Source organism: Pseudonaja textilis, chromosome 4 (genome assembly GCF_049901715.1).
Source record: "Pseudonaja textilis isolate UNSWEBS1 chromosome 4, rPseTex1.2, whole genome shotgun sequence".
NCBI classification, from domain to species: Eukaryota; Metazoa; Chordata; class Lepidosauria; order Squamata; family Elapidae; genus Pseudonaja; species Pseudonaja textilis.
Genome location: NC_141993.1, coordinates 67,914,222 through 67,937,828, shown reverse-complemented (window position 1 = coordinate 67,937,828; position 23,607 = coordinate 67,914,222). Strand labels below are relative to the sequence as shown.

Genomic DNA, 23,607 nt, shown 5'->3' with positions numbered 1-23,607 from the left:
CCATCTTTCTTGTCATAGTTATTAAGTGAATCACCACAGTTATTAAATTAGTAATAAAGTTATTAAATGAATCTGACTTCCCCATTGCTTTTTGTCAGAAAGTTGGAAAAGGTGATCACATGACACTGCGGCCGTCATAAATATGTATTTGCAAGCATCTGAATTTTGATCATGTGACCATGGGGATGCTGCAATGGTTGTGTGAAAAATGATCAGAAGTCATTATTTTCACTGCCATTGTAACTTTGAACAGTCACTAAATGCATGATTGTAATTTGAGGACTACCTCTACTTCCTCTTAGGTGAGTTTTTCAAGTGGATGTTTATGGTATGATCTGGTAGTTGTACTGTTCCTTTAAAAATAGAATTCTAGATGAAATGTTCATTTTGTTCCTTTCAGACTATTTAATTGATTTAGGGATTTGCAAAAAAAGGACTATTACAAATTGTTGAAAGCTCTGACTCAGGATGATATAAATCAAATAATTTATCTAAAAATGAAAAGCTGTTTTTAAAAAATGATGCATATATTAAATGTATTGTAAAATAATAAATGCTATACTGCTATTGATAACTTTGCAAATTATTACAAATTCCAGCAAATCAAAACATCCCCTTCCATAATTACCTTCCCATGAACTGAAAAACAATCAACTCTGTCAGTGCAGTCATAAAACACATAGCAGGTCAAGAAAAATTGATAAAGCGTAAAAGAAGCTCAAGCACAGACTTTGGGAAGTAAAAGGACTATAAGATAAACCCATAAAAGTAACTCTAGAAACTTTTTTGTAGAATACTGCCCTTGTTCTTTCAATAATTACTTCACTGACCTTACTAAACATGTTATGCTATTAACCAATTTAATGTAAATCTATTTTTGTAATTATTTGTATAATCTAATGAGCAAAATTCTATAAGTATATGGGCTTTATCCCTACAAATGCAGATTTGATTATATTGCCTCTGGTATGATAGTACACAGTCAGTGTTGATCTGATCTCTGCTTATAAACAAACTTTAATGGAAAATACCAAGTTGATGTGTTTTGATTTATCTCCTAAAGAGTACATCATCCAGCATGATGTCATAATGCTAATGATGTGTGAGGTTTTATGTCATTAGAAATGATACCATTGCACAAATAATGGACAGAAAAGAAAGTCCAAGGTTTTGTGGAACAGTTTGCAATAATCCCAATCTGGTGGAAAAATCTTAACGTTAAAGAATTGATTCAAACACTGGCATGTGTATATCGCAAGACATTCATGCCTATTTTCTATGGCACACTTGGTTGCACAAAGACAACGTGTCGGAGAACTCTTGGGACTTTTGCTAGCTGCTTTTCCTGCCACTCAGGTTTAGGAAGTGCTTTCTCCTTGATTTCAGGAAAAAAACATTCTTACAGCTGAGTGTTTCATTTCCTGTGCTGACAGGAAACAACTATGCTGTACAATTACTGTGATGAATACTGTATAGACAAACAAAATCTGAACTGGACAGAATCAGGTATGTCAGGGATATGAGAATTTACTACAACAAACTTATGTTTTGGCAGCCTATGCAGGACATTACAAGGATAATCCTATCCTTTGCAAATGGACCAGTCTCCATCCTCCTAGAGACAAAAGGCATGGGGTATTAACAATAGCACTTAGACTTATATACCTCTTCAGTGCTTTACAGCCCTCTCTAAGCAGTTGAGAGAGTCAGCATATTGCCCCCAACAATCTGGGTCCTCATTTTACCGACCTTGGAAGGATGGAAGGTTGAGTCAATCTTGAACCACTCAGAATCGAATTCCTGAAATGAAGTGAGTTAGCCCTGCAGTACTGCCTTCTAACCACTGCACTACGACAGCTCTTAACCCAAAAACATCAATATCAAATGGCAAAATATAATAGCCATATTCAAAAGATGGGAGGACCAGAATTCAGAACAGAACAGAATTCAACTGAATTTGTATTTCAAAAAAGGTGAATTAAGCATTTAACGTGACATGATCTGAATAAAAAAAAACCCAGCAAATGTGAACAAAATTTTAGCTTATAGTAGTGTGAAAGCTAATCTACTAACAGCCCTTTGTAGGGATCTATAACATCGAGTGTCAAATGTGAGGGGAACTGTTTAGAGTTATGAGAAAGTCTATCTCATTTGCAAATGATAAAGCAATTGCTTGACTTTTCCACTAGAGGGCATTTAAAGCATTTGTTTCTTTTTCCTGTGTATCTGCCATGTGATCTTATTTTGCAATAACTGAGCATAATACCAGAATGCAAGGTCGGAAGACATCTTAGAGTTCACCTAGATGACTCCCATCCTGAGTGCTGCTGCTACAATTAGTGTCACTGATAGACATCCAGCCTGTTAAATGATTCCAGAAAGAGTGTATTACCTCACACAGTAGTGAGTTCTAAGGTGAGCAGCTGTTACTTTTAGGACATTTTTCCCAATGCGAGACCAAAATGAATTTCCTTGCATTTAAACCCCATTATTTCTTTACCAGGCTTTAGCAACAATTCTGAATGATTTTGCCTCTCATTCTACATAACCTTTTATATATCTGAAGGGAACAATCATGCTTCTCTGAATCTTCTATTTTTCTAACTTCAGGTATTCTTCATAATCTTTCTTCCAGCCCTCATCATTTTAGTAACTGTCCTCCGAGTTTGCTCTAGCTTATCCTGGGAGGATTTGTCAAATGTTTTACCGAAGTTAATGTTCTATCAAATTCCCATGGTTATCCTTTTTTAAAAATCAGTTTTGCTATGATTTATTCTTAATAGGTCTAGACCGGCTCTTTTCGTTCACTCTCTCCTAACTCCAACTGTAATTATGAGAGTCCACCTTTTTCCAGGACATGCATAACTTTTTAATTTCTATCCTGGCTTCTGGTGAGGATTCATGGCAAATATTCCTTAAAGGGTGGGAAATTATATTGCAGCAAAAGATCAAATTATATTGCAGCCAGTCAGTGGATTCTGGTGAAATCTTTCCAGAAAAAGGAGGAAATGGAAGAGACTGCAACAACTAGGCTTTTTGTGGGTCACTTGTCATGGAAAATACTGTTTTGGATTCTTAAATAATAGGACTCTGAAGACTGGACAATTTAAAAGTGGATTTAATGACAAGTGATTTCCAATATGGAAAGAGATGCTACACTGGAATGAAACTAGCTTGTATCTTAATAATTAAAAGAAACATTCAAACCAAACTAAAAGAGTGATTTAACTCCCTATATTGAATTTACAAAAGAGATCTGTTAAAATTCTGAAGGATTTTGTGAGTAGAAACAAAGAAAAGTATAAAAAGAAGTTCTAAGATATTATTTGACGGGCTTAAAGATAAAGATTGTTAACCATAAAAGAAATGTAAAGTTGATTTATTTGATGGTTAAACTAGATTTATAGTCTAATCATCTTAATAGTCTGTTGCTGACCAAGACTGAATGACAAGACTTTAAGGATATATATATATATATATATTTTCTATTCAATTTTTGGGGGAGAGATGCAGTGATGGATAAACATAAGGACATCCATCAGTATACTATTGTTTTTCTCCATTTATTTTTTTATATATTGTTTCCTACATTGCAAATATATTGAACGAAATTTGCTAAACTAATAACTTTAACTAAAAATAGTATTTGGATACAAGCCAAGAGTTGCAATCAAACTTGAAAATTAAATGTAACCTAGAAAGTTGCAGTAAAGTAGGGAAGCAAATAAATATATTGCAAACTGGAAGAAGCTGCCACTAGAAGTAAATTAACTCCAGTGCTTACGGATACATTTGCACAAAATTGTAGCTGAAGGAAATAATGTTATTCATTACCTGTATACTACTGTTTGTATAGCCATTGTTTTCTTACTAAAGTTAGTAATAAATTTGTTCTTGTATGTATATAAATAGAGATAAATATTTTTCTTAGATTGATGAAATGTGGAATTTCACTTTACAGGTCACCTGATGGCTGAAGAATTGGCAAAAGGCTGGTTTAAAATGAATTTAATGGAAGCTGAAGAGATCCTGCTGGAAGATCCTCCTTGTGAATCAGCTTCTCAACTTAAGACGAGGTAGTGTACTTCTTTAAAACACATAGATACAAACGCCTATTTCTTCTGGTTTTATAATATTACGTGATGGTAACCTGTTAATGAAATATTTTGTTCCTGAATGTCCACTCCCTTTTTCTTATTTGTTGTGGGAAAAGGCTCTTACATTATAGGAAACTGATTTCACCAAATACATATACATACATATATACATAAACACATGTGTATGTCTCTGTGTGTATGTGTGTATATATAAAACCTGTTTTTAAGACCTATGATAAGGAAATGATGAAATAGCTATTGCAACATCACAACCAAACCACAGTATGTAAATTACATGGTTTTCTGCTTGAACTGCAAACTTGTACATATATATCTGCCAAATCTTAAGTCTGTTTTAAAAACAATATACATCAGGGTTACATCTTGAACTTAGCATTTGCCAAAAAGAGATGTTCCAACATACTTTATTTTGGATTTTAGCAATACTGTTTTGGAATCAAGGCAACTGATTTATTTCTAAATTATAATTATTTTACATTTTTTTCAGATGGTAGGCAGAAAAAAAGTTAATCTATTTGGGAAGTAATAAAAGTAAGCATTTTAATTATTTATTTTCAAATGAATCCATAGAAGAAAATTGTGATTTTAATTTTCTGTAGCTCAAACACCCAGTTCCAAGTCTTCCAATTCTTTTAGAAGGGTAGCCTCTTTCTGAATTTTCTCCATCTACAATATAGACATAAGACAATCTTACTTAGTACACATAATGAAACATAATATAAAGTATAATCAGTAATTTACAAATGTATCAGATTTAAGATTGCCTGTTTTCCAGACTCTTTCTATGTTCTCCCATGTATTCAGATATGATAAATGAAGCCTCTATGCTGCCTGAAAAACAATGAAGCTAGTATTTAACTTAACAGATAACAGATAACAGATAATCAGATTTGGAAGGGACCTTGTAGGTCATCTAGTCCAGCCCCCCCAAGCAGAAGACCCTACACCATTTCTGACAAATGGCACTCCAATCTCTTCTTGAAAGTCTCAAGTGCCATTAAGTGAACTTAATGTAAGACAATAAAGCTTGTGAAATTGGGAAAGGGACTAACAGTTTCTTTGAAATGTATGTGAAACAGATCGCCTAAATAAAATAAGTCTTTTCTTATCAAATACCCAATTTCATTTATAATTATCACAAGTCACTAGCACTGGCCTGTTTGCTATCATGCCGGTGGCTACCCTGTTTCTCCAACAATACGGCCTCCCTCAATAGGAAGTCCCAGCATGTTTTATAGGTATGAAATGAAATTAAGCCCCTCCCTCCAAATTAAGGCCTATATTAAAACATGCAAAATGGTGGGGGGGGGCTTGCTGTTAGGAAGTACTTTTGTTGCACACCCGGATATGGTGCTGCCTGCATTGACCTTGATACAAAGTGCCCCACCAACGCCGAAGTCAACATCCAAGCCGTCGCCGCCCACCTGCCCGAAGATGCAAGGGGGGGGGGAATTAAGTCACCCCCGAAAAGATGGCCTAGCCATTTTTTCAGGGCTCAAAATAAAAATTAAGACCCGGCCTTATTATATGAGAAACATGGTAGAAACTGCTATCTGCTTAAGAAGCAAAAGAAAGTCTTTGCAATGAAACTGATTAGAATCTTGTCAGTTAAGAGGCAAAAGCTGCTAGCTGGCTAATTGTTTACAAAGCAAGGCTTTGTAATACGTTTTCAGAATTCAGGTGATGTACAAATTATAAACAACTCTGTATCTTAAGAATATGATAAGCATACCTGGTTTTTCTCTAGCTGTTTACCTGCAGCAGCCTGATCTTTTAGCTGTTCAATAGCCTTGAGTTTCTGTAATTCAGAAAACATGGCTAAAAGCAGGGCAGAAACAACAAATTTAATTTTTCTGTGGTGCATGCACATATGTGAAGGATCTTACGTATTTTTTACTGAGCTGAAAGAGAATCCTCCAAGTTACCAATGTTTTTATATTCCTTTCCAATATACACTACACTAAAAAAAGATTTCAATTGGTTTAATGTAAAGCAGATTCTTAAGTTCCTAGAAAATAATATCCAAACTTCTTACCTCTCTTCTTTGGTTGCACAGACATGATAAGACTTACATATAACATAGAACTCTTTAATTTTGGTTTACTCCCATTTTTGCATCTACAGCATCCAAACTAGTCAAAATGCAGAATTTGGCTAGCACATTTTTTGCAGTTTGGGGACAACATGGAATTTTTATAAGGCTTATACCAAGTTTGACCCTCGGCACTATCTCAATTCAAAATATCCAGGCCTGTGAGTTTAGTCCTACCCAAACCAGTAACTTTACTACACCACAGCTATACCCTTATGGCTCTGAGAAGACAGATAAAAATGATGACAATAATACCAAAAGTACACTTCCTGTTTCCCAGGCCAAAAAGAGGGCTGGATCTCCTAGCTTAGTATGCTTTGTGAATTAAATTGTGCAGTTTGTAAACCAGCGAATCTACAAGAATGGAGGGAGTTCAAAAAATTCAAGATGGCAATCATAATGACAATTCTGGAGGCCACCTTTTTGATGCTGAATACTTGGAAGTCTTTGGATGCTGTACGCAAATTTTCAGAGGCCACATGTGGTCCTAGGGCCTCATATAATGTACCTTGGACATGTAGCTCCAGCTGTCACAATAGTAAGAAAAAGTAAAACAAAGATCACTAATACTATTGCTCAACAAAAGGAAATGGGAAAAGAATCTATCAATAGCTTTTGTTAGGAAAAACTTCTTACCTTTTTAAGATTTTTAATCTTTTTCTCCAACTCAGGATCTCCTGATATTTCAGAGGATATTGTATTGCTCGATTCATTTTGTACTGGGGGAGATGGAGTGATTTCCTGGTCCCCTTTAGCCCTCGCCTCCTTTAATGAAATGTATCATTAGTTAAGATGACTTTTAAATGAAACCATTCTAGGCAGTAATTTTATTATTAAGATGTTTTGAGTTCTCTGGAATTTTTAAGTTTGGCTTATGTGATAGTGAAAGAGAGGACACTTCGATCTTAATACAAAATTCTGTGCAGAATCCTACTAAACAATGGTTTACCAAATACTATCAGTTCAACTGCAATGAATCATGATTAAGAAAAAAATAAATAAAAACAGCTATACCTGTTTAGCCACCTTCTTGGCTTCATGCTTCTTTTGATTTTTAAGTGCTGTTTTAGATAATGGCTTATCACCACTTTTTGACTGTGTTCTCATGTTCTGGGGTGGCTCATCCTCATGCTGAGGGAGACCAACACAAAAATAATTGATGTATAAATAACAGCTATAATTAACTGGTGCAGAGGCATAGAAGATATAGCGGGTATCTTTTTACACTCTTCCAAGAATGGTTACTTACCAGTTTAGAACTAGTTACAGGTTTATTTCTGAGAGCTGGAGGTCTATAGGTTGGGGCAGCCTTTGGTTCCTCATTTGACATTTTGCTTGGAACAGTATGGTACGTTATTGGCTTTGCCGTAAATACTCCATCCAAAAAGGGCTGCCAAGTAACTTGCCAAAGTTCTGCATTTGGCTGAACTTTGTATTTGTATAAGACAGAGCCAGTATAATGCCAGATCTTGAATCCATTCCCAACTCGTAGTCTTGGAGAACATGTAGCTGTTACTATATGCTCTCCATCAGGGCACCAGGCAAAGTATGTAGAATCAGAGGCTTGTGGTTTGGAAATAAGTTTGTAGTTTTTAATATCCCATACATCAAGTTGTCCACTAAGATTCCCAAATCCAGCTAATACTAAGATATGTCCTTGAGGACTGTAGTAGACAGCATTGTGGGGACCAGTCCCAAAGTCAAACACAGGATCACATTTTAGATTGAAGACAGTAGATTTAGCAGGCATGAAACCATACACAACGCAGAACTCTGTGGCATTGGGATTCCAGGCTGCATCATAAATTGGACCATTTTTTGCTGTACAGAAAAAAAACAGCTGAAATTGTAAAACAATATCTAAGTTGTTGAAAGACAAGTAAAATAAAAAACTTAAACCTAACACAAATCACAGTTTACAATTTTTCAATGAAATCATAAATACTCCTAAATTTTGGTAATAAATGTTAGTTAAAAGCCAAATTGGAAGGAAGAATATAGTCTATATTTCCTGTAGGACCAAAAAAGTTAAATATAAGGTCCTAGGGCAAGACAGGCTAGTTTTGTCATTTAGCAACTTGAAAATGGTTTTCTGACCAACTTGAACTGTTTTAAGAAATGCTAAGCTCCTCATCTGTGACTTTAAATAAACTCAAAATTAAATTATACACAGTTGTGTCTGTAAACTGTTGAGAATCTACAGACCACAATATGTTTATTTAAGATTGTTTTTAAAATAGTGCTAGCACATGAGACTATAAATGTTTCTTTGCAAGTAAGGTTAGCTAAAGCTCCCGTTTTCTGTTCAGAATTAGTAACTCTGAGCAACCTGGCCAGTGCCTGGAAAAATATCTGTCAATTCATCAGCCAAAATATTGCCCAAGTCCCTTGCACACATTATCAGTAATAAAAGATTACTGAACAAGGGTTACTGTAACCATTTTTAATACAATTACATTCATTCTCTACTTTTTTATAGATTGAAAAAAACTCAATAGGTTTAATAATAAGGAAAGTTGCAGAACTCAGATCACCTACAATTTTGCAATTTGTCAGTCCTGTATGTAATTGGAAAAAAATCTAAATCTAAATCTAAAATCTAGTTTCATTAAATGTAATCATAAGGAATAAAAGTAATTAAGCAGTTTTTAAAGAGAGTAGTCCTTAAAATTGGTTGGCAGTTCCAGAGTCTCTTTCTAGCGTAATAGTCTAGAAAGAAACTTCTCATATAGAGTTGGTCTCTCTGTCCCATAAACATCTTTTTTTGTATAATGGAAACTTTCACTTTAAATCTTATACGCTTCACTCCATTTCAGTCAGTAAGTACTGGTTGGTTATAAGATCTAAATATGGCTCTTTAAAGGGGATCTTCAAATTCTCATGGGATTCTCTTTCCATCATGTGTTTAAATGCTTTAAAACGTAATATAAATACTATTACAGCCACTTACGTAGTTGTACGACAGCTGTTTCTCCATTGGTTGCTATGTAATGTAGAGTTTGTTCTCCATAATAAGATGCTCCTGTTTTATCAACTTCTGTACTAGCTATTACTAGCATTGCAGTGCCTATTCAGATGAGGAAAAAGAAGGTATTTTTAAAAATAAATTATACTGTAAAATATAACAAATAATAAACATAGCTAGATGCACTCTTGCAGTCTGAAGAGCAATATGATTTAAAAAAACTAGCTTCGGATAAAGGAGACCATTTTAACCTTCTTCTAAATCCTAATTTGCAGCTGATGCTCTCTGACTGTTGGGCTACAGTTTCCAGGGAATGTAATGGCCGGAAATTATGAAAATAGTTATTTAACATAAAGCCAAAGGCTCCAAGTTAGGAAAAGGTGCTTTGGTTTCTCCTCCAAAGTCTGCACAATTTGAACATTCAGAAATATTTCTCAGTGTATTCTGAAGAGTTAACTTTCAAATAAGCGTACAAGGGATTACTGTATGTTAGAGTTTTACAGAATGGGTTTCACTAGCATAATAGCAAGTATAAATGTCCTTTGAGCATTTTGATTATTCAAGACTATGTGCTGACTACTTATAGAAAAAGAAAAGTAGACTCAAATAAAGACAAAGCTTTTTCTAAAAAAAATACCTTTACTATTCCACAGCATTTTCACCCTATCAGCTTTAAAGAAGCTTTTGTTTGCCAATGCAGATTGTGAGCCTTCAAAGTTAGGATATTGGTAAAGCCTTACAAAAGATGGGGCTCCTTTGGTTCCAGGAACATAAACAGCAACCTGCATTAACAAGATGTGAAATATCTGTTAAATAAACATTAAAAGTAGGCATGTTCTAAAATCTGGATGAAATTAAAATTGTGCCGGGAAAAGAATTCAAAAAGAAAGCACCTTGGTTGGCTGATCTCCTGGCGACAACACAAAATCACTGATTTTCTGCAGATGAAGCTTATTTGCAATCGTACCTGCAAAGGTCACCATCCTCAAGTTAAAGTTGTTTATTACAATTTTTTTGTGAATTGTTAGGTAGCATTGCCTATGGGTTTCAGCAAGTAATAAGTAAATAAACAATTGTAAAATATATTGTATACATGGCACATTTACTACTTTAAAAGATTTTACATGAATATAAGTATGAGAAAATAACTGACTATAAATTTTATCTCAAACAGATTGAATTTAATGTAAATCTTGTAATATAAAAATATTTTAAAGCTTAAAATGGCTGCATTTCAGGTAAAACACCATCACATACAGCAAAAGGTTTAGAGGTAAATAAAAAGATAGAAGTAAAATTTCATATTACAGATAGCCCTCGACTTACAATAGTTCGTTTTGTGAGTGTTCTAAGTTACAACAGCACTGAAAAAAGTGACTTACGACTGTTAAAGCATCCCCTGGACACACGATCAAAATTCAGATGCTTGGCATTGATATTTATGACAATTGCAGTCATAAGGTCAAGTGATCATCTTTTGCAAGCAAAGTCAACATGGAAGCCAGTTTCACTTATCAACTACAGAATTCACTTAACAACTGTGGCAAGAAAGGTAGTAAAATGGGGAAAACTCACTTAACTGTCTCAGGAACAGAGATTTTCAGCTCAATTAGGTTTCATAAGTCGAGGACTACCTACCTATACATAATTGAACTTCAAAACTGTATTAAAGACTAAAGGTGGGAACTGCAGTAAAGCAAGCAGCTGAAAACATAAGAAAATCATGAAAAGATTAAACATTGAATGTTTATCTAGAGAACAAGAAAGAACGTGCATACCGAAGTTGTTGTTTTCAAAGAAATGTAGCTCATTGTTAACACTCCTGGCGCACAGGCTTTCGTCATCTGACCAGCAAGGACACCTAATGATTATAGAGTGTGGTGGAGTAGAATAAATATTAAAACCAACACCTGGTACTTGTGGCCTTCAGAAAAAGTATTTTTAACAATATTTTTAAAAAGATTTTTTTAAAAATCAACATTAAATGTAATATATTTAAGTTGTAAATGTGAAAGGCAAATTCATAGATTCTAATAATTACTTATTATATTTTCAAATATTCCCATGAATATGTTATTTTCTGAACAAGTTACATTTAAAATTAAAAACAAATTCAACACTTATAGAACTCTTATTTTTTGACCACAGGATCCATCTTTATCTTTTCTGTACAATGAAGTGGTATGTTATGTCATTTCCATGTGTGTTGCTGTAATTGCTCAGACACATGCACTTGGAAGCACAGGGCAGGATGCATACATTCTCTTCTGGGTCATGTGACCAGGAGGGATAGGTATTCAGAATGAAGCTGGTAGAACTTTTGAGTAGCTGCCCATACGCATACCGTGGGACAATATATTTAGAATTTTTGTCTCCCCACCCACAGACCATTTTCCAACTCAGTTTTGCTTTTGGTGGCTTCTCTTGCAGACCAAATTTGGCGTTCTTGTGTTCAGTTTTGTAGAGTTACTGTGTTGAGAGCTAGATATAAGCAACTTTCTGCAGTTGAAAAACTTATTAGACAATTAGATATTCTAGTGTTTTCAGATACCATGTTAAATAATAAAAATCATTGAAATACTACTTACCAGTTCTGTGACTTTTTCTGGATGAATGACTTCAAGCATTTTCCATTTTTCACACTGAAAAGTTGAAGGTTGGGTTCTCCTGCACCATCTTTTGCAGCTACAACATACCAAATGCATACATTATACCAACATCTCCAAAATCATCTCTGTTCCTCTGCAATATACCATTGATGCAGGTATCGTTTTGTTGCAAACCTTTTATAGAAAAGGAGCTTTTTTCCTATTCTCCCTTTTTGTGAAGTACAAAGTAATATTTGCTAATAGTGATAGTTTTCTTCCTCTCAAATCAAAATAAGCTATTCTTGCCACTGTTAAGATGAAATTCATTATACTACTGGGTAAGACAATCCTCAGTTGTCAACCCTTTTGCAGACAGAAAAATACTTTTGTGTTTGAAGAATACTTATACTGTTTTTTTTCTGCAATATCATCTTAACAGCCAAAGATAGAGAAGGTAATGGAGAGAATAGGTAGTATTACAAATCACCAAACAATACCCTTTTTCTGTCTTTGCAGCGAAGCCATTTTGTAAAACAGTGCAGCATAAAAAGGTTAATCACATTCTTCCCACCCCACCTTTTTCCTTAGAAAAAGGAAATAATATCACATATGATTAGGATTGTTTCTTAAGTGTAGAAGTATAGAGATACATGGAAATGTGCAGTACACCTTGAAATATTTTTATTAAATTTGTTAAATTTCTATGCTACCCATCTCCCCAACATGGTGACTGTGGGCTGCACAGAAATTTAATACCTGAAGAATATCGCACAGAAGAAAATCAGTACATCTTCTCTACTGTCCCAGAGTTCACAATATGAAATAATATATTTAAGTCAAGGAAATAAATGTGGGGATTGATTAAACATTTGGGGACAATACAATGAGAAGTCAGAAAAAGGAAACATAAGCCAAGTCATACACATTTCTTTGCTGCTTTGGAATGAATCCTCTTTTCCTCAGAGGTTCCATATTTTCAATGTTCCAATTCAGAACAAAAAATAATAATTACTTGACCATTATATTATTCAAAATTGGCATGGTTGCTGTCACGTTTGCAGTCGCTGTAATACTCACTTGTATAAAGCTGCCATGTCACAAGGACATTGCTCTTTGGGGAGAATTCAAGGCAAACTGCCTTGGGCAGATCAAAAGAATGCAGCAGGTTGTGGTTGGTGACATTTACAATGTTTACTCTGGAAGCAAAAGAGGTCAGCTCAGTCAAACTTGATTACTCTGGTTAATTAATAGCTATTTAGCTATTCCTTCTAAATTAGCTCAGTTCCCAATCACAGAAAAGAGATTCATTATTCCAGTTACTATGTTGCTTGATATATCATCAATACAATAATTCGTAAAGCATCAAAACATAATTAGAATAAATTAGAATATAAATATAAAACTCCAGAGTTTCCAAACTTGTACACATGGATGGGGTCCTTGAGAATCAAGGTAGGTAGACATCATTTCCCCTCTGATACACCACTTTTTCCCTTGGTTAAAGAAAGCAAATACAGTACCTATAGTATTAGGAAACTTGGATACAATTCTAAAATATCTGTAGCAGCACTTGAAGACCATCAGTCAACTGCAAAAGGCAATTTTACTTGGACAGCTTACATCCTGCTACAATACCTTTAACACCTCAAGCAAAATCTGCCTACCTCAGGTTCTTGAGAAGGGCTCGACAGATAAAAATGCCAAATCTAATCTAAACATCTGGCTGACCAACTATAAATTACAAAATTTATATGCCACCCAATTCCTAGTGATTCTGGGACTCTGGTGACCTACAATTCTGCGATTCTGGTGACCTACAATTATTAAAAATATTTTTAAAAATACAAAACCTATAAAAACACCATATGATAACAACCTGGGGGTGGGGTGGGGGGAGAAAGGGATATCAGTTATCTTTACCAAGGGCCTTGGCAAAAGCCAGGTCTTTAGGGTTCCTTGAAACACTAGTAGGCTGGGAGCCCTTTGAATTTTGAACTTCATTCCAGAAGATAGGGTGCTGTTGCAGAGAAGATGTCGGGTTCAGAGAGATGGCATTGTTTAATCGATGAAACCCAGAATGCACCAACCCTAATTAGAACTAGCCAGGCAACTACTGTGGGAGAGACAGTCCCAAGCATTTAATATAATCAGTGGAAACTACAAAACCCAACTCTTTATACTTATTACATCATTGTGTGATACACTGAAATCTAAGAGAAGTTTGCAAAATTTATCTTGGTTAATCTTACCAATGGAATATTTTATGAAAATGTATTTCTTTATTCATTAGTTTATTCATTTAATTTATATGGTCACCCATCAAATTTATGACTCTGAGCTTATAACGATTAAAAATACCATAAAAATATCAGTATAAAAAACAAATGTAATTAGAAAACAACATAGCCATTGCAGAGATTCTGCCACAAATCTGGATCCCCAAGCCCAGTCATCTTGCAAAAGGCCAACAGAGTTGAGGCAATCTAAAATGTTTGAGAGGAGAATGTTCCAAAGGGCAGGTGCCACAATAGAAAAGTGTTTCTTGCTGGGCCCTGCCATTCACACTCCCTGATAGAGGGAACATCCTCTGTTATCAGACCTAATGGGACAGGTAGACATAATTGGGGAGAGAATACTATACTACCTATATAAAATTCAGCAAAGAGGTACCCTTCTTATCCAAAATATCATAAAATAAAAATAATTTGTACTCACATCCCATCAAAGAACAGATAGTCCTCAACTCACAACCAGTCACTTAAAACCTGGCACGAGGCCCTACTGGGATGTCCCATAACTGGAAGTGGTTAGTGAATTAAAAGAAGGCTCCATCTTTACCCTATTTTATATTGGTTCCTTCTTTTGCTAATTTTTGTTAATATTAATATTTGTCATATTTATCATTTCAATATTTTACATTGTTTTATCTTGAAGGCCACCCAGTTGCTTGATAGTGTAAATAAATACTGGTAAATAAATATACCAGTATAGCCAAGTCCATTATATCTTTTCCCATTCCTAATATATCAATTAATAAATGGAAATATCTGAAGCTTGTCAATTTTTAATAAAATAAAATCTTAAAATTCACATTAAATGTGAAATAGGCCTATCGCTAATACAGAATTTAGGAAGTTTGCCAGGTTTTAAAATCAATCTTATATAGACTTCATAAAAGGAAGAGGCAACTGGTTACAAATCTCACAGAAAATGTAACCTTATATGTTTGAAAAAGATTCAATCATGATTCTCATCCAAGACAAATTCCTTGGAAGCCAAATGAAACAGAGTATATTTTACTGATTGCAAAAGTTGTAGTTACCTGCTTTATAACAGTGAAGAATGCGAAATACTTTCCTGCTGGAGGGTGTATCTGGCTAAAACTAATGAGCTTATTTTAGCAATGTTTTTAATATATATTATTAGAAATAGAAACACCCCAAACACAGAAAAAGACTAACTTTTCTCCATTGCCCCATGCAAAAAGGGATCCATCTCTGTTGAAAGTAAATATTTTTGCATTTTTCCCAGAATCCCTGAAAGCAAAAACAAAAGCAAATTGGAATTCAAATAACTCTTATAAAGAAAAAAGAATTTAGATGAAATATAAAGTATCAGTATTTAAAAATGCTTCTAACAATTTTATTACTTTGATATAAAAGAAATAAACTTTATGATCAGACAAACTAAAGCAGAGGTGAAATAAGCCAGATGAGATATATCTCCCACCCAAACCAGAACCAAATGCAGATTTAAGTATGCATTCCAGTAACACAATGGTATCGTCAATAGTATGCTTATTTCATTTCTGTTCTCAGATATGTGAGCAAAGAAAAGTGCTAATTATCTACACTTAGATGCCCTTCTTTCAATACATGGAATTGTTTCATTTTCCATTTAATGACCAAAATTGTCCTGCCCTATCCACATTAGCCCCCAAAGTTGTAAATTAATAGTCCAAAACTTTCTGATTCTTACAAAAACCTGAGTAATATTTGAAGTAACAGAAGCCGTAGAAATGTACATTCACATTTACAAAATTTAAGCTCTACTGAACAGTACATCAGTGCATTCCCAATCTCCACATATGTATCTGATTATCTGTTGTTATTTTTCAGTAATAGACATCCTAAAGTGTATACATTTAATAAAGCCAAAAATTAAAATACCTCTGAAATGTTGTATGCTCTGTAAAATGAGGTGCCCCATGCAACATATAGAGTCCTTCAGATCCTCGTACTAGCAAAATAATGAAATAATAAATCATGTTTATTTTGCTCCAAATTAATGCATTTCATACAAGAGAAAATGCTAACTTAAATGAACATATTTCAGTTTAATAATAAAATATGAATATATATATATTGTGTAATAACCATGCCAATCAGTGAACAAGCAAACCTGAAGTCTCATATTTATTTACTTATCAAATATACATTGTGCTCATCTTGCAGTTTGAGGCAATTGTAACCCACTTACAACATAATAAAACAAATGGATGTAAAAACAATAAGTTTTTACAACAACAACAACAAGTTTTAAAACAACAAAAGCAGATTAAAATTACAAAAAACTATGGGTTTAGAGTAGAAAGATAACAGTGGTTTCTATTACTACACTAGCCACTTCCATCCATCCTCCTTCAGGCCCTATGCCAACAGGTATATCCAGGTTTTAAAGCATTTCCTAAAGGCCAGAAAGGCCACCTCCTGCAGCAATATGTTCCAGAGGGTGAAGGCTGTGGCAAAAAGACTCTTCTCTTGGACCTCACTGGCCGCAATTCCTTGATTGATAGTCTGCAATAGGATCTTTTGCCAGCATGAATGGAGCAGGCCAACCCCAATGAGGCAAGGCAGGTAATGACCAACACCTTGAATTGAACCCAGAACAGATCAGCCACCAATGCATCTCACATATCAGTGCATGTATCACACTAGGCAACATCAAAACTCTACATTCTGCTGCATACTCTGTAACTGCCTAGAGTTGCTCCAAAACAAGATAGTGGCAAATAAATTGAATAAATAAGATAAAATAAAATAATTCTGGACCAATTATAGCTTCTGAATATTCTTCAGGGTAACCCCATGTAGAATGAATTGTAAGAATCCAAACAGGAGATAATCAGGGCATGAATAACTGAGCAGAGTTTCACAGTACAGAAAATGATTCAATTGGTGCTTTTCTAGCCACGACTGCCATTAGCCCCAAGTTGGGAAGTCAGCATGCCTCAAAATACTAGTTATAAGAACAATGGGAAAAGAGTATGTCTCAATTTGCTGCTTATAAGCACCCACAAGCCACCCATCAATCAATCAATCAATCAAATTGTTGTCCCTCTCACAGAATACTCCAAAATAATCCAATGTTTAACATATCACTGTTTCCTTTGTGACAATATATTCTAGCATGATATAAAATGAAGGAGAAACACATTCACTATTTCCACTTAGCACTTTTATTTTAAGTGCTTTCATACTGACTTAAATCCAGAGAAAACTAGTGACTTGGAATAAAATTACCTTAAGCAAATATTGAAATCTGTACAAATGCATTAATATTACAAATCTCATAAAGTGGCACTTACTCTCTAATGTCACTTTGTTAGTTATTTCATTTACATATTAACTCCAGTAAAATGGAAGGTAGGCATTTAAAATTAAATCTAGGAGCATGCCTCTGGCATTAGCTTTGCAGAAATATTTTAAAAGATTACTTAAGATGCTACATAATTGTGATGCAAAACATCAAGGAACACTGAAAATGAAAAATACAATAAATGTAAAACCAGTTTAGGTTGGATTCAAACACATCTTCACATGAATTTAATACACTGCTTTACTTGAATTCAGAATTACATAATTATACAAATTTCAAGATATAGCTCTGCTTCAGGATTCTAGTCTGAATGATTATGGCAGAGAAAAGCATGGTTGCATACTTGATGACTCCACTCTCTAATTTTGAGCTCTTAGGACTTTTGTAGTACTAACTGCTTTCATTGACAAGCTAGGACATTTTCTAAGGAGTATAGCATGAGCCAAAAAGCAGCCTCGGTCATGGATGAACTACCCAAACTAGGTAACATCATCAGACTACTAGTACTGATGATGTTAACAAGTTTGGGTAATGAAATATCTGCAAGAAAACAACCAAGCTCAGTGTGCACCTAAGATCCCTCATTTCAACCCTGAGTACAAATGAATATACCAGATGAAAGGGCCCAGCATAACCCTAAGCAGGGCTTTAGTACCACAGCAGACATCAAGCATTTCACCATTAGTTGAGTATGCTGCAAGAGAGTTCAGCAATTATCTGATCATCTGGCACGTACTAGTAAATTAAGGCCAGGTAGAGCTGGGCAGCTTCTGTAATAAGGAGGAAATCTGCCAAACCAAAAAAAGAGCCTTTAGGAATTCATGAGCAAGCAATATCATTCTGGGGAGTTACCACTCAAAAAAAGTGGAGGGAGGAAATTATGTAGGTGATAATAAACAGAGGAAATTACGATGGAAAAGATGGGGAAAGTATTAGTGTATTCCAAACCTGGCTTCTCTTGGGCGAGTGAGAAGACATCTAGACTCTTTAGATTCCGAATGAGCACAAATGTGCTGAGTGAGGATAAATGAACATTTTGGGTACATACAATGCATTTAGTAATGTTTGTAGCTTAAAACTATCATTTTTTCAAAAAGTAACTTTTTTCCCGTTCTGGTTGAACCCAGACTCTTTGACAGAATGACTGATAGAATGTAAGGAAGTCCGGTATTTCAGATACAGCTCCCTCGAGAGATGCTTCTATCTGCAGCTAAGCCTTTGTATATACAAGCAACCGAATATTCTTCCCCAACAACTTTTTCCCTTTAGAAGCCTACGCTCGCCATGCACGTATTACGTGTGCACAGACATAGATCACTGGAGGGAAAAAGCTTTCCCCCCAAAAGTGTAGGTTATATAAAATCCGGCTAAAAATTGCCGCCAGTGTGTGATATTCTCGGGCCTCTACCACACCTCACAACAAGCTTTACAATGAAAACCATCTTGACACAGAATGAGTCTGGTTGATTTATTCTGAACCCACCTGCCAAGAGCGGCGTGGGAGGCGCCATCTTTATCCGGATGCGGCCCTTGTCCTTCCGGGTGGCGCACAGCGGGTCACAGCAGAAAACTGTACACGTCTGCTCTGCCCTCCACCGCCAGCTCAATAGCGAAGTTTTTTCCGGGTGACGTGTTGCAAGCTGAAGGGGAGTGCCTTGGATCACCTGGCCACGAGAGAGCTTGGCCACAGGCTCCTCCAGTGAGCTCAGCGCCCATTGGACAATAACGACAGAGGGCGGGAGCTCCGTCAACTACGCTTTTCAGACGAAAGCGTGAGGAGCGGAGGCTCGAGGAGAGTCTCGCTTCCGGGGGCGACGGCGCTCCCGCCCGCCCGCTTCTCCGCCGCTGGGCAACGCGCTTCCGGAGGGCGGGATTAGCGTAAAGGGCAGTTGCTGCTTACGCGGCGCCTTGGCTGGGAAGAGCCCGAGAGGCGAGGGGCGGACGGTCTTCCCGTGATCCCCGGCGCGGAGCTTCCACAGCCCGAGAGCGGCGTCGCTTGGCGAGTGCCAGACGGAGGCGGCGGGGACGGCAACAGCAGTCAAGATGGTGGCGAAGCAGCGGATCCGGATGGCCAACGAGAAGCACAGCAAAAACATCACGCAGCGCGGCAACGTGGCCAAGACCTCGGTAGGGGCCCCGTCGCAGCCCTGTCGGGCCGCCGGCTCTCTCCCTTTTCCCGCAGCTCTCGGCGGGCCGGTACCCCCGTCCCTTTCTCCCGGGGGGGCGGGCGGGAGAGAGAGAGAGAGGAGCCGGAGCAGCCGAGTCGTCGCTGCTCAAAGCCCCCCCGTCTGTCTCCCGTTTGGCTTCCCTTTGCTTCGCGATTCCCCCCCCCCCCACTCCTCCGTCCCCTCTCGGTCTGGGTAATCCCCGGGAGGGTTTGGGGCGGGGGCCGCGGGGTTTCGATCCCTAACCGTCGGTGGCTCTTCCTGCAGAGAAACGCCCCCGAGGAGAAGGCATCGGTGGGTCCGTGGCTGCTGGCGTTGTTTATCTTCGTGGTCTGCGGTTCGGGTAAGTAAGTGTCGGTGCTTGGCTGAAGCCGGGGAAGGTCAGGGTTTTCCCCCCAGGAATTGAAAGGGCCCCTGCAATGGTGCTGGCTTCGCCAGAGGGGCCGAGCATGCGAGTGGGTCCCTTTGCAACGTGTGTGGAGGTGGGAGGCGAGGGGAGCGGTTTTGGTTAGGATCCAGGCTGCTTCAGACCCAGATCCGGCGGGGATGGGAAATGCTTAAGACTATTTCAGAACATTTCTTCGATGAAGAAATAGTCACAAATGGACAACTCTGGGAAAGCAGCAAGAATTGAAACAAGCGTTTCAGGAAATCAAATGTGACATTGCATCTGACAGGCATTCAGGTGAAGATGTTTTGTGTATTTGGGAGGGTATAGAGAAGATATTGCTGCAATAGTTAATACTTTACAACGATTTGGCAATCAATATATGATGCAGATGTGCACTTCTCTAATTTGCAAGCTGCTTGGCTTAGGGTACTTTTTTTAGTAAGCTTACACTGATCTTTTTCTAATTCTGTAACATTTGTATGTGAGCAACTCCTGAAAGTTCATTTCACAATTCATTTCTAATCACTTCATTGAAAATAATAGGCTTCCTGTATACCAGATGGCTCAGGACAAAGCTTTGCAAAAAAAAAAGATGAAAGCTTATGCAAAGTAGCCTTAAGCACTGTTATTAAGGGGGGGGGGTCATGTGACTATTCACCTGTGCCTTTTATCAGCTTTCAACTTTGTTTACCATTACAAATTATGTAAGACCATATGGGTTTTATTACTTGATGCTAGACTTTATATTTTAATGCGTATAATATTTCATTTTATATTTTTATGACTGTTTTGTATATTTTTATTGTTGTAGACCTCCCAGAGTCCCTTGTGTGAGGTGGCCAACCATATAAATGTGATAAATATATACTTTTCAAATATCTTTACATAAGAAACAACTTGCTGCCTTATACTTGAACTTTAACTGTTAGGGTGATTTGCTCATTCATTAGCAAGATGCTTATAAAAATAGATTACACATAAAGGAAAGTAGTACTGTACTACAAACATCTAAATTTGCAATATTGTAATCTAAACATTGGTAGAAGTTTGTACACTGCAATAACTTGTTTACATGTTATTAATGTATGAATTGACTTATGTCACATTTGAGGGGATTATTTTATTTCTGTACTATTGAATAAGTTGATAAGCAAATGATAGAGCATTGAAATAGGGATCCTTTCAGATAAGGAAGGTAAACTAACTAAAAAGGCATGTACCATTTAATGAATGCTAATGTACTTTGCTTAGTAATACTTTTTGATTTTGTTTTATAGCGATCTTCCAGATTATTCAGAGTATCAGGATGGGCATGTAAAAGAGTTGTTCTTTAAACAAGATATTTTCTCCTGTGAACTATGAACTCTCATTCCTAATGTTCAATAACTTGGAATTTAAATTTCCTGTCGTCTTGCTTCTGAAGAACTGTCCATGTTGGCCACATGTCATTCCAGGTTCTCTCACAAATCATTCCAGGTTTTCTAATCCATGCCACAGTGCCTTGAAAAAGCACCACATGTATAAAGCAATAAAGAATTATTGTTAACTTAAAATGGTGGATCTACTTATTCTGTGAATCAAATTCATGATTTATGTTGATATTAAAGTATCAAAGTATATTTTAAAATATAATCAGTGTAGATAGTGATTGCATCATATGTAAACACTGATTTTTGTTAATCTGTATAAATGGAAGTGTTTTATTTAAAAAAAAGTGAAACTTATTCAGTGGTAACTGTATAACTAGCTTAAAGCACATTCATGCAATTTAGTTAAAGGATGCCTGCTATGGTTTTTTGCTTATCTAAATCCCATCTTGCATATGTGTAGCTTAGCTTTAGTGTAGCATGTGGCAATTTAATTACAAATCTAGTAGAATACCTTATTCTTTGCTTCTTTTGGACCCTGTTTTATTAAACAATGTAATGTAAAACCAGTGGCTTAACTGACCCTAATTTACATAAAGGAACAAAGTTTTTCAGTCTTAAACGCACCAGAAGTTTCTCAAAATGCTTAGCTGCTACTGTTAAATTGTATTGAATGTCAGTGTTTCTTATGCCATTATTGCATTGTTGGGGTAAGATAACTGTGGGCACAACTCAGAAGATACATTTCAGATGTAAATACCACCTCTTGATGTGTTCCACATCAACCATATATTGTTAATACAGACAGCACTAACATGCATATAGGCTGAATAGTACCCCACTTCAGCTGTACAAATTAACAGATTAAACATACTGCTGAATCCAAATTTTTGTATTGCTGTGACATGAGCCATTTTCTGTAAATTCTACTGCATGTTAATGTAGAAATCAATGAAACAATGTAAGGGTAAGTGGGTTGCACTTTCACAGGGTAGTAAACGTCAGAGTGAAATGTTCTTACCACTATTAACAGCTTCTTGCAAAGTATATAGCAAGGAAAATGCTAAGTTTGGTACTCTATCAGGGAATGCCTTATAGAAAGGTAACTGGACCACATACTACTTTTTAAAGGGCTGAGTGGAACTTTAACTAGGAATCTTAATCCTGAAAAATGGGATGATGGGCAGATTACTGGAAGGCTATACTTTGTACTGTTAGCAGTACATTCTGTAAATGGGAAATGCTTGTTTGTAATCTAACAATTTCCAATAAATTACTTTAAAATCTGATATGTGTTAAGTTTTCAAAATCCCTGATTTAATTTGCATGAAGAAAATCCTTTACTAGGCAGTGTGTTATTTTTCTGTTCAGTGCCATTTTATGAGCTATAAAGTTCCTGGGCTGGAGATGTACTACCAACTTTGCCAAAGTATTCCCTATATTGATACAAGATTGGTGGTGCAGAACTGAAAATGGGTGCATAGGGAGAAGAGCAGCTTCTGCCACAGTCTGACTCTTTAATTACTTCAGAACCCAGTCTTGGTCTTCACAGTGTTGTAAGTTTATAATATTAAAAGGTTTAAGACAATACAACAGCTAAAGTCAATCTTCCATCATAATGGAGCTTAGTATTCAGGCTAACCAGTTTTTAATGTTACAATCTATACCTTATGGTCATTTTGAAGTACAACATCTGGAATTACTGATTAGCCTGGCCTGAATTTATTGACACTGCTCCAAAAGCGTGATTCTTTGGTTGCCTATCTCAGGGTAGACAGCATGGACTCTTGTCATGCATTTTTAAATAATAAAAGTTTTGGTGATTGGAAATGTGAAAAAAAAACCTAATATTTTGGCCATCCCATTTATGGGAGTGCAAGCTTAACACAACTAAACAAATGTGGGAAGAGAGGCAGATTTAAACTAGATCTGCTTCAAAGCATTTCCATTGTTCAGTTTTTTCAGTGGTGTATTAGCTAACCCTAACTTAGTTTAACATTCGAATGAGCTCTCCTTCAAGTCTCTTGAGAAGAGGTACACAGCTATCAGCGGCTCCATTGCAATCCTGAGAAGTAACAGTTGTAAAAAAGTTTAGAGCAGCAGTTCAGGATATTTCTTATCAGAAGAAGCAGACAATTGAAATAATTCTTTTAGAAAGAGCTGTGAGTGTATTTCTAAAAATTTCTAAAATTGTATTTTAACCTTTTCCCAATTTGCATACAAAAATCTCAAATCACTACTACTAGTTAATAAAGATTTCAAATATGGCATACTACTTGTTACTACTAATAAAGATTTCAAATATGGCAATGCTATTAATGTA

At 36.2% G+C, this 23,607-nt stretch overlaps 2 protein-coding genes and 1 long non-coding RNA gene across 4 annotated transcripts; 2 read left to right on the top strand and 1 right to left on the bottom strand.

The window, feature by feature from the left end:
- Positions 1-1,983: 1,983 nt before the first annotated feature.
- Positions 1,984-4,654, top strand: LOC148125877 (uncharacterized). The gene is made up of 3 exons (XR_015743598.1): positions 1,984-2,415; positions 3,962-4,076; positions 4,606-4,654. It is a non-coding gene; the product is annotated as an uncharacterized LOC148125877 (long non-coding RNA).
- Positions 4,506-19,139, bottom strand: EIF2A (eukaryotic translation initiation factor 2A). Of its 2 annotated transcripts, none has more exons than XM_026701610.2 (14): positions 18,845-19,139; positions 15,933-16,002; positions 15,225-15,299; positions 12,841-12,959; positions 11,764-11,860; positions 10,954-11,036; positions 10,069-10,142; positions 9,813-9,957; positions 9,161-9,277; positions 7,460-8,031; positions 7,225-7,341; positions 6,847-6,975; positions 5,851-5,916; positions 4,506-4,784 (listed from the first exon to the last, which is right to left on the bottom strand). In XM_026701610.2, exons 1-14 carry the CDS (start codon positions 18,870-18,872, stop codon positions 4,719-4,721), a joined length of 1,758 nt encoding a protein of 585 aa, XP_026557395.1. In that variant the 5' UTR covers positions 18,873-19,139; the 3' UTR covers positions 4,506-4,718. The 2 variants fall into 2 exon arrangements, with proteins under 2 accessions (XP_026557395.1, XP_087789439.1); XM_087933313.1 differs by having other exon boundaries at positions 18,310-18,855.
- A 127-nt stretch (positions 19,140-19,266) lies between these two features.
- Positions 19,267-22,573, top strand: SERP1 (stress associated endoplasmic reticulum protein 1). The gene is made up of 3 exons (XM_026701608.2): positions 19,267-19,488; positions 19,794-19,869; positions 21,195-22,573. Exons 1-3 carry the CDS (start codon positions 19,405-19,407, stop codon positions 21,233-21,235), a joined length of 201 nt encoding a protein of 66 aa, XP_026557393.1. The 5' UTR covers positions 19,267-19,404; the 3' UTR covers positions 21,236-22,573.
- Positions 22,574-23,607: the final 1,034 nt, after the last annotated feature.

Bases quoted from the DNA above. Each gene is read 5' to 3' on its own strand.
- EIF2A (XM_026701610.2), bottom strand. From the start codon at position 18,872: ATGGCGCCTCCCACGCCGCTCTTGGCAG. The intron at 12,960-15,224 runs GTTAGTCTTTTT...TTTTGCTTCCAG, and splicing joins GCATGGGGCAATGGAGAAAA to AGTAAACATTGTAAATGTCA. The intron at 5,917-6,846 runs GTAAGAAGTTTT...TCTGAATTACAG, and splicing joins AGATTAAAAATCTTAAAAAG to AAACTCAAGGCTATTGAACA.
- SERP1 (XM_026701608.2), top strand. From the start codon at position 19,405: ATGGTGGCGAAGCAGCGGATCCGGATGGCCAACGAGAAGCACAGCAAA. The intron at 19,489-19,793 runs GTAGGGGCCCCG...CTCTTCCTGCAG, and splicing joins GCAACGTGGCCAAGACCTCG to AGAAACGCCCCCGAGGAGAA. The intron at 19,870-21,194 runs GTAAGTAAGTGT...TTTGTTTTATAG, and splicing joins CTTCGTGGTCTGCGGTTCGG to CGATCTTCCAGATTATTCAG.